The sequence below is a fragment of the Etheostoma spectabile genome, chromosome 18 (genome assembly GCF_008692095.1).
Source record: "Etheostoma spectabile isolate EspeVRDwgs_2016 chromosome 18, UIUC_Espe_1.0, whole genome shotgun sequence".
In the NCBI taxonomy this organism is placed as follows: Eukaryota; Metazoa; Chordata; class Actinopteri; order Perciformes; family Percidae; genus Etheostoma; species Etheostoma spectabile.
In genome coordinates this window covers 20199060-20210264 of record NC_045750.1, presented here as the reverse complement: position 1 = coordinate 20210264, position 11205 = coordinate 20199060, and the positions used below count along the sequence as shown (strand labels likewise).

The following is an 11205-nucleotide window of genomic DNA, read 5'->3' as shown; positions in this document are numbered from 1 at the left end:
GGTTTTCTATGACTCTACAACACTTGCTAGTAAACTATTTGCCATGTAGAAATATCACTTCTACCAAAATATATGATTTATGAGGTTAGTGACGTTGAACTGCTATTATTTTGAAGACAACTCTAAATAGATGCACTCATCTAAATGAAAAAAAAAATCTGAACATCTTATTTACAACATATTTCCTTCAGTGCCACACCACAGGACTGTAAAACACAAGCTGCAGAATTAAGTTACACTCTCTCTGAAATTTGTATTACTGCGATCATCTCACATCCCATTCATAGTTCAACTTCAGGCTGCGACTGACAGTACACATGGCGGATCATTTGTTGGAGAAAATCTCGCAAATTGGTTTTGGGACAATGACATATGACAATGATAGCTAGTTTGTCTTTTTGTTATACATAGTGTCAAATTATATTTACTGTTTGTCAACCATACACATTTGTTATTCACTTTGAATCTTGCAAGCATAATGTTTGACAATTGCCCATGGGTTTTTTTACCCACTGATGTTCAACATACTATTTCATTCAACAGTCTTTTTAATCCATTATAGTTTAATGTAAAAATAACTTCAAGATCAAGATTTGGTGTCAGGGATTTGCAATGATGCCTTTCTTGCTGCATAATATTTCTTAAATAACATTCACTGGTTCGGTACGAAGTCATTGTTCTGCAGCTGGTCCCTGTGTCAGGGTGAAGGACTCCTGGACGAAGGCCCTGCAGATGGGGCAGTGCTGAAAGTGTGACACACAGCTGTCACACACACAGGCGTGTCTGCAGGGCAGCAACACCTTATTTACTGCTGCATTCTGACAGACCACACAGTCTCTGCCCTTTCCCTCTGACCAGTCCTCCTCCAGCACTGGAGTGTGCTCGCCTCTGCTGGCCTCGTCATTGGGTTCTCTGGGTTGGGTATTCTGCTCTGAGTGGAAGGGCTCAGATTCTCCCCTACTGACAGCTGACATGAAGAGAGGCTGCGGGAGACAGGAGGCATGGTTTTCTCACAGTATATCAACATAATTTTGACAGCTGTTCACAGTGACTGCTACTCAGACATAATCACGGTAATGTCATAGTGACATCTTCTAGGTTATCTCAGGTCAGGCTTGGAGACAACAAATCTATACCAAAAAGCCCTATATTACAAATTGGAGGTGTGGAGCATGAAATACGTCAGAATCAGAAAGGGATTTATTGCCAAGTAAGTAACACAAGGAATTTGCCTTGGTTGTTGGTGCATGCATAAGCATATTAAACATAAATATGAAATCAACAATAAATAAAGAAAAAAATAGAAAAGAGAGGCTGCACTTGTAAATTTGCATATCTATATTTCTATTGTATATATGTGGCTGCTTATCAGACAGAGTCTGATGAAAATATGTTGTCCAGTTGCATAAAGACATCTGTCAGGCTGATGCTGCGAACATCACCCGCCCTCGCTTCAGATCCTAGCTGATTGTTTTTATTAGCCCCACCCACTTAAAACCAGTATTTAAAGCTCAGAGAAAAAAAGAAATCTTGTGATATCGCAAGTATTTATGTATTCTCTATGTATTTGAGAAACACAAAACACTAACAAACAATTACAAACAATACACTGATGGATAATGTGTCCCAGGGCCAAAAGAAATTAAACTCTGACTCGACTCTGAAGTTGCCTCATGGCCGCATGGGACCACAGCAAACACCGGATATAACTAACCAGATTGTCCATCTCCCGGAAGACCAAAAAAGCAATCCAGAGATTTGTCGCAGGGTTGTGGGAGTGTCACTAAAACAGCCCATTTGTTTGATGTCTTGTTTGATCTTTAAACCCCCCAATGTAGCCCAAGTAGACTATATATTTCACAATTACTGTCACTTTAAAAGTTAGTTCAGTTGAAGTCACTTCAAGGCAGCTTCATTTCACAGAGAAAGAGAGAAAGAAAACAGACGAGTGAGACCTATTGACTGTGCTTAGTTGTTTGGCAAACATTCAGCTGTTTTGTTCACAAAAATTCTTCAGGAATTCAAGGTAGCACGGGTTGAGAAGTACGTTCTCTGGTTTCAAAGAGAGCTCAAAAATAAATTAATCATAAGCATTGTTAGTATTAATGAACCCATTTCAAGCACTTTTTAGTTAAAAATGTTATAATAGTCTTTTTTCTGTTCTATCTCAGGCTACATTAAAGGAGAAATATAATGAAAATCTTGTTTTTTCTGTGCTTGTGTACAAATGTTTGGGTATCTGAAATGACTACCCACAAACTGTGAAATAAAACAACCCAAATTGATTTGACTTTGGCTGAATTTCACTTCCCTTATTTGATAGCTCCTGCCCCAAGGAGCGAGGAGTGAGCATTAAAGAGGGATCTCCAAGGAGCTATGAGCGAGGTTACATAAGAGCAGCCCTTCCGGAAGCTATGCAGCTGAATGTTGCTAACTCCCCCTATACAGCTGACAATAATGTGATGTGAGGAAAGGATGTGTAATCCTCTTAAAACACATTTTCTTGTTTCCTCTCTCCTGGCATAATTTCCTCCAATCTTTCCCATGCTTCCTCGGTGTGACGAACTAAGACGCAAGGAAGGGAAGCAAGTGGAGGAACCAGGTTATAAAAAATATGAATGATATAAGAAATGTAATAAAAAGTATACACTGGGGTCTATGGGTACCCCAGTAGGTAGGATAAGGGTTAATGATGTACTAACATTTAAAGGCTTACTGTAGGATTGCTTAAATGAATGCTAGAATTGCATAACTACTATCATAAAATTGGTCTAAAAATGGTCTCCGTCAGGTTGTTTGGTCAGTGTTTTATACGTTTTTAGTCGTAGTGCGGTTATCTTGCTAAATACTAACAGATTTTACTCAAAATATGGAGAGCCTGACTGAGTGTGTGAGATAGGCAGGTACAACCTGCCCGAAACAAAATGTGACATACCTTTAACTCATACATGTTCCCTTGTGAGGTGAGAAGGTACTGAAAGAGAACCCGAGCAGAAAGGCTGTATTTGTCATCAGGAACATGAATAACTGTCACACTAGCCACCTAAAAGAAGAAAGACAGCATGATGAATTTCTTTAAATTTGCAATGTCGAATCGCTTGTCAAATAGTCTCTATTTCTATGCTAAGGGTTTTTCAGGGAAATCTTCTTTGCTTTTTAGGAAATTGGTTTGGTCAGTGTAGTTGATGTTGTGGACCTGTAAAAGCCCACTCACTCAAAGTGTATGTCATGGGACTACACAGAAACTCACTTGCTTTGGCCTGCAGTTTCCCTTTACTTTCAGACATGCTAAGTATGGTAATCTCACTCAAAAACAAACTGCAAACAATCACACTTGCCAAAATGTTTTTATGTCAGATTGACTCACAATGTTGTATGCATCTCTGGCTTCTGGCTCTGCCAGCGTCAGCACAGCCACAAGAGGGTAGCATTCCCTTGGCAACAGCCCAAAATCTTTGATCTCATGGTCAGCAGGAATCTGTGTGTGGCATTCAACTCTATCTAAATTGCCAATACTGGAAGGGTGGGGTCAAAGAGGCTAACATCAGGAGGAAAAATGTATATCATGCAAACACCTAGGTTAAAGCCAAATAAATATCTCAGATATGAATATTATCACCATGATAAAAATGATGACATTGACTGCTTAATTGATTGCTGTTAACATTATAAACCTCAAAACAGTTCCAACATTACTAACAGTAATGTAACTTTAATTTTGTTTTACTGTTTGGTGTTATAAACACAGTATGTAAAATACACATAACATAACCTCAGAATATTTCCAGCTACTGTAAAGAAATATTGATAGTCTGCAAGGCCAGTTACCATTGGGAGTACATGAGAAAATATGAAATTAACTTTTAAGGTATAAGGTTAGAAAAGGTTATGTTTAGATATCAGGTTAAATTCAATTTAGGTTTCTTATGTTCTATAAGCCTTAGGCATCAAGCACTCTCCTAGTGCCATGCTTTAATAATAATTAATCACCTTTGCTAAGTGATTTTCTGTATACTCAAAGATAAAAAATACATTATTTTATTTTATTTTTTAAGTACAGAATGGACAGCAATGTTTGTACTTCCCCAGGAAGTTAAATACTTTAACTGTAGATAGGAAAATTATGTCTTTATTTTAGAAGTTCTGAATGTGTTCTTATTTTTGCCATGATTGCTTGGTATGGTAATACATATATAGAGGTTTACTGTACTCCTTGACACAGCGGGCCCGGGTTTTGACTCCGAACGGCGGCCGTTTGGTGCATGTCATTCCCCCTCTCTCTCCCCTTTCATGTCTTCAGCTGTCCTGTCAAAATAAAGGCTGAAAATGCCCCCCAAAAAACCTTGTTACATTTGAGTCTTTGTTAGTACTGTAAAGGATCAGAGCCTGAAGTTAACTTTTTTTTTTAACCACCTGCCACAGTGGCGGTTAGACGTAAAAATCCACCTGCCACTGTCACTTTTTACCAGCCTAGGTGAAAAACAGGAATTGCTGTGTCTCTATGAGCCTATTTGTGGACATTGCGCCGTCATCACGTGCTGTATTAGGGGGGCCCGCCTTAATAATCCAGCATAAAGGCATCCTTTCCTATCCTGGGCTGGGACACACAATCATACAGTTTGATAAAGTACTTATTGGACTTTAACTTATCATTTGACCCCTTCTCATTCCTGATTGGTCAGTAGCTGCACTTGGGACTGCTGGAATTGTCGCGAGTAATGAAAATGCAATAGGGGGCCCCGGCTGTCAATCAATGTCTTCCAGTGATGCATGACTCAATTCTCATTGACCAGCCAACATGGCAGATAGATTGACAGTGCTACTCGTCAACTGCAAAACTCACCCGCATTTGGCAGGTGGGCAGGTGTTCATTTCATGCCCTGTAAAGGATACTGGACAATATGGCAGTTATGGTGGTGGGTCTCTTGAAAATATTTGGGGGTGCTGAGCTTTGGCCGTGGAATCACATAACTACAATCATAAAATCTGGTCTAGTATCTGGTAAGATAGAGAAATGAGATTCAGTGTGGGTTACCTTGCTAAATACTAACTAGCTTAGCACATTACTACAGTCAAATAACCTTGTAACATCTGAGTGTTTGTACTGTAAAGGATACTGGAAGGTCTGGGAGTAGTGATATTGGAGGTGAAGGGCCTCCAGATAATTTTGGGGGGTGCTGAGCTTCAAGCCATCCTGGTGGGCCTGCAGTGCTCCTTGCAGGGCACTGACCTTACAGCCCCAGAAACAGCTCAGGACACAGGGCTCCAGACAGCAAGGTCCCACTGACACACCATCTGTAAGGGAGTGTTCCAAAAGATATAACCACATGTATACTTCCATCTCCATAACATACATTCAACAGGAATGATATTGTGTTTCTGTACCAAGAATCTATTAACTACGCTGCTTACTGTAGCTTTACATTAACTGATTAAGGTACAGACATCCACACGTGAGCTGTAGAGTATAACAACAGGCTTTTACCTGTAGAAAATAATTGTCATTTTCTTTTAAACCTTTTACTGTATTTGTTGGATGCATTTGAAATCCGGACACTTTCAATCCAACTTAGGCTATCTTCACCCTTCCCAGGTTGTAGGAGCCTAAATGCAGTTAATATTGTTTTACTAATTAGCATACAATAATATAAGTTCTGAAATAGTTAAAACTAAAGTAATTTATATTGTTGATCAATTTAGAAGGACTCAGAAAGAATATTTACGATATGTAGGCTAATTACAGCTCCTATTAAGTGATGCAATTAGTTGTTTGATTCTTTGCACTTAATATGTGTGTGCTGATATGTATGGTGTGGATTAAGATAAAGGGAATCAGAGAAGCATCAAGCTACAGCTTTATTCTGTGAAAACCAACACAGTTTCTGTGTTACATTACTAATGATGACTGTCACTCACCAGTGACAGATGCCGGTCCAGATCCCAACTTGAGGGTGAAAGGATTGGTCATCTGAACCATTTGCTTCTCAGGGGTTAGTAGATGGGACTCTGTTTCATCAGAGCTGCGAAGGATCACTGGGACATCAAAGCCAAACCTGCAGGACAAGGAGGCAGAGTAAACAAAGTGTAAAATAGAACAAAGTAATCATGTAATGTTTTATGGTATAATCTTTAACAAAGAAAAGCTAAAAAAAAAAGCTTTTCATTTTGTATTTTGTATTTTGACTTTCTTGGCTGATGAGGAAAGTGTTTCTTCAAATCAAACTTCCACTCTGTTGACTCTCTGTCCAATAATTAGTTTCAGAGCAAGATATGTCTTCAACTATTGGTTACATTATTGTGGATATTGGTTTGGCTATTCAAGGTTTCCCAAATTTCTTCATATTTAACATTATACATATTTTATTTACTTGATTTTTTTTTTATTTAAAGGAGAATTCCAGTCGTTTTCAACTCTGTTGTTTGTAAATTTGGAGTGCTGTCAGTAGCAGAAAAAAATGAAAACAACTGGCGCTGCCTACACTGTGTTATCTTCCTGCTAGAGTTAGCAACCAACAGGCTTAAACAGGGCAAGTTTTAAATGTCAATACAAGTGCCTTCCCATGTGAAGTGATTACATCCGACGGAACACAGCGAATCTGACTGTAGTAGATACTGACAGAAAGTCCTAAAAGTAGTGTTAATCCATACCTCTGTTTATTTCCTGTTTTCCGGTGAAGTCCACACTAGTCGTACTCAGCAGAATAGCTCTTGAACTCTTGAACTGCAGCTCTCCTGGCTCCACTTTGGTGTCAGGTTACAGCCTGTTTCTACATAGTCATTACTAATGACATAACAATGGCAAATCGTTTTTTGTGGAAAAAATGTATTTTGGAATATAGGATTGTATGAGTTCGACAATTGACTTGTGTGGACTTCACCGGAGAAAACAGTAAATAAACCGAGGTATGGAGCCAGCGCAGAACTACTTTACAGTGGACCATGTGTAGGCGGCTTTTGAATTGTGTGAGTGTGAGAGGAAACCCAACACCTGCAACTTGGCTGTTTGTTCGCATGGATAAGGTGGGACAGAGGCATTTCCCCAGACCCCGTGTCCTAAATGCTTATATCCCTGAGGATGCACCAGGGCAAAGTACAGCAGAGGGTAACTAGGAGGTGGGAAAAGAGGAAAGCCGGTCCTATGCACAAACTATACCAGGCAGACACACAGCTGACAACACTGCAGGTGGATGTGATGTAGACAGGCTCAGACATACACGCCGTGGAACGCTGTGGACTTGTGTTGGTTGCGCAAGCCGTTCCAGAAAAGTGGCTGCATGCGTCCACAACAACGGACGTGACATAGGGGCTGCCTGCGACCGGTACAAGTCTGCAGCTGAACACGGACACTTATGGCGGTTTTCCACTGCGCGGTATCTACTCGACTCGCCTCGACTCGCCTCGACTCTACTCGCCTTTTTTGGTTTTCCATTACGAAAAAAGTCCCTGGGACCTGCTACCAGGTACTTTTTTTAGTACTACCTCAGTCGAGGTTCCAAGCGAGCTGAGGCGATACCAAAAGGTGACGTGAAAACCTGCAGACTGCGGGTTGGTCGGATCACTGCGTTTATAGCAAACAAGAGTGCGGAGTGTGTGTCCAGAACAAACGGGACATTTAAAAAAAATCTAGCCAGACACCAGATTATCTACTCTCTGCACTATTCTCACTTTTCAACTGTTCAATATTAAGGGCTATTAGGGGCTTTATGCAATATATTTCCAATATTGCACACTGTTATTTAAAAAAAAAAAAAAAAGACAATTTATCAATGAAAAGTTTTTATTTAGCTTTTCAAGTAGCGCATTAAACCCTCCCGCACATCTCGGTCTTCTTCCTCTGCACCCTGTGACAGTGTCCCCCCCCCGGCTCTGCTGGCCCAGATGTATCCCAGTCGTTGTCATAAGCTTCTCCGTGACTCTCATACAGATAATACGAAGTCCAGTAGGTCAGAACCAGAGATCTCACCAGTCGGACATTGCCCACCAGACGGTCTGCGGCGGCGATTTTGCAAAGCGTGAATGCTCTGAAAGACAAACGGTACACAGCAGACATGTTGGTGTGTAATCATGGTTGCTAAAGTTCATGTACTTTATACAACGCTAACGTATAGTAAATACTGACCGGGGCCCCGAACACATGCAAATGTTAGCTAACGTTACCAGGAAACTTAACTTACCCTTTTGTGTCGGCGATCAACCGTCATGTGCACGTCTGAACTCCGTCAGAATTCCCAAACTCCCGTTTTTTTAGCGGTGATTTTTGTTGTTCCTTCAGCTTCTTTTGAAACAAAACATTTCTTCTGGCTGTGGCGAGTAGCCGACGTGCGTGTGTGAGTCGCGTTGAAAATTCCATCACACGCGTAGCTATGGTGACCAGCCACGCTAAGGGTTACTCCTTTTGCAATGGAAAAGGACGCAGAATGGGTCGTGTTGAGGGAGTCAAGGCAAGTCAAGTCGAGCTGGTACCAGCAGTGGAAAAACGCCAATAGTGTTGAAAGTATGTCTGAGCCTCCCGGATGAGTGATGGGACCCAGTTGCCTGCTGTCGGTTAGTGGTTAATGAGCGGATGATAACTACAGAGAAGTGGGCTCAGGGTTCTGCAGGTTTCACAGGTTAAATTTAAGACTTTTAGACCATTATGAATGAAATTTAAGACCTATATACAAAATTACAAACCCCAAAACGACAGATGTCAGAGTACGGGGACATCATCTGAAACATTCTCTGATTTCCTCATTCGGACCAGAGTAGGGTTGAGTATTGTTTTTTTTCTGACAGCGGTTCAAATAATACTTTTTAAATTGAGTCGTGTCTTAAGAAAATTTTTAAAACTAACACTGATCTTGATCCAGTTGTCTTCTCCTTGGTCTACCAAATAAACATATCCAAAATCAAAATAAGAGTAAGTTGTACAATGTTCTAATTTTCTGTGCCCGAAAGAATATTTTATTACAATGGATTTCTGATAAATCTCCTACAATTTGGGTGGAAGAAGCTCGTTCTGGAATATATCCCTCTGGACTTTCTAACATGCCTCCACTCTAAGACTGACGTTTTGGACGCATATGGAAGCCTCTTGGACTATGTGAAGACCACGTGTCTACCACCTGTCTCGAGCATTTAGAATGTTTAGATGTGTACTGTACAATATGGAATATGTATGGCCCCCATCTATATTCTTTTTATCTCTGGACTGCACTGCTGAGCCCTTTTTTTTTTTTTTTTTTTTTTTTTTTATGTTGTTGTTGTTGTTGTTGTAACAAAAGAAATTAAAAAAAAATCAATAAACATATCTACAAAAAAAAAAAAAAAAATTGAGTCGTGTCTAAATGGCGCCTGTATGATTTTTAAATAATAAAGGCTTGTGTATTGCTAAGGCCATGTGGTCAAATAAAAAATATTTATTTAAAATCAATAACAATTACTTATTAAGAAACTGTTTGTTGTTGTTGTTGTTATTACACAACAAAAAGAACAACCACTAGATTACAAAATGGTATTTTACAAAACATTGAATGCACACCACCTAACAACTCTTATTGAGCATATATTAAGTTCTGTGTTCTTTCTCCGACAACTCTGAATTTTAACTGGAGACTGCAGACTGTTGGACGTCCCAGTGTTGGAATTGTTTCCAGTGAAATAAGCCACACTTCACACCGTTAAGCTTTCAGCATTTTACCCATATTTAACAGCTACTGGCTAACGTTAGGCTAACGTTACCTGCTGCAAAGTATAATGTTAAGTGTCACATGCAGCAATGCAATGGCTTTCCCCCAAATTCAGTTTTCATGATCACTAAACTGCACATTAAAATACTTAATGATAATAAATCGGTCCATCTATGGTACAATCCGAAAGAGACTCGCACCAGCAACAAACAGCTGATTGGCTGCAATTAAGTGCATGTTTTTAACTTGGTTGACAAAATACTTAAATATACTAATACGTACTACAAATTTAAGACATTTTAAGGCTTACACTTTTTAAATTAAGACGTTATAAGCGTTTAAAATGTAGGCTGTACTCTAAGCAGTGTTACACAATAAGTAAATGGTAGGCGGGCTGTTACAAAAAGCGATTTTAGTTCCCTGTTTTTTAGGGGTCCAAGCCCGAGGGGCTGGGAACTGCGGTAGATTTTGCCATACCTTGGCCAAAAGAAATGCTTTCAAAGCCAAACTTTACATTATTTTTTTATGAGCCTTTGAGGCTCCAAAACAAATTCACAATAATTGACCACTAGGGGGCGCTACAAGTGCAACAACTTTATATCTCATAAACTGTAACTAGTTACTTTTAATAAGTAATGTGCAAACAATAATAATAAGTATGATGCCTTTTTTAAATGTTATTGGGTCACATGCTCTTTTGTGAGAAGTTACAAATAAAGTTGTGAGGGGAAAAAAAGATCAGTAGGTCCTCTGTGGGCAGGGATGTTCATCTCTTTCTTTAACTGTCATGGATCATCTAGCGTAGATTGTGGCCAGGTGTCCAGTAAATGAACTACAGTAAAGGGTACCCAGGTCAAAAATAACTACAGTACAGTAGGCAACAAAATTAACTACCGTAGGTACAAAATACCTAGGTAAAAATAAACTACAGTATAGGCACCACTAAGTAATATATACTACAGTATTGTTCTTTGTAAGATACAAATGTTACAACCTTTATCCATAACTTCATATCTGTTCGCACGTATCTACATATAATAAGCAGCCCATAGGCCTACGTACAACAGGTACACCTAATTCCAGAGTAATACACAACAGTTTGAAACAGTGTACCTTCTTTCAAAACTGTGAATACATTTGGCCAACATTATGTACATAATCTTATACATTGTGAGTTATAGGTGCTTGATGCTATTGCATTGTGTATGTCAATTATATTACTTTCGGTGACAATGTAACGTTAGTCCACGTGCCCTGTGTAAGATAAACGATAAAGAAATCGACTACTATCAATAGATCAAATCGAGGGAGACGTTTGGGGGGTATGTTAACGTTGATATGTGAAAATATGTGCTGCTGCCAGTGGCTATAGCTAGTCACTTACCAGCCCATCACCATGCGGCGGTAACAACGAAACACAAAGAAACCACACTTATGTAGAACAATGGTGAGTACTCATAGAGTGTCACCAGGAAACCGCTGCCATTCATATGATTTCTTAGACACGTTATTGAAAAATCCACTGGGAACACAATTC

At 39.6% G+C, this 11205-nt stretch overlaps 2 protein-coding genes across 4 annotated transcripts in view; both read right to left on the bottom strand.

The window, feature by feature from the left end:
- The window catches only part of mdn1 (midasin AAA ATPase 1), a 1030807-nt gene that overhangs the window by 374189 nt on the left and 645413 nt on the right, over positions 1 to 11205 (bottom strand). The gene's annotated exons all lie outside the window — the stretch shown is intronic.
- Positions 589 to 11205, bottom strand: part of cgrrf1 (cell growth regulator with ring finger domain 1) — a 14184-nt gene continuing 3567 nt past the window's right edge. Inside the window, exons 1-6 of one of the 3 annotated variants that reach the window (XM_032542363.1) lie at positions 11053 to 11205; positions 5917 to 6053; positions 5118 to 5295; positions 3368 to 3515; positions 2936 to 3043; positions 589 to 983 (exon numbers count right to left, since the gene is read on the bottom strand). In XM_032542363.1, the coding sequence (XP_032398254.1) occupies positions 672 to 983; positions 2936 to 3043; positions 3368 to 3515; positions 5118 to 5295; positions 5917 to 6053; positions 11053 to 11066 (897 nt within the window). In that variant the 5' untranslated portion in view covers positions 11067 to 11205 and the 3' untranslated portion in view covers positions 589 to 671. Of the gene's footprint in view, positions 984 to 2935; positions 3044 to 3367; positions 3516 to 5117; positions 5296 to 5916; positions 6054 to 7081; positions 7347 to 11052 lie in introns of those variants that run through there. The other 2 variants (XM_032542361.1, XM_032542362.1) reach the window with 2 other exon arrangements.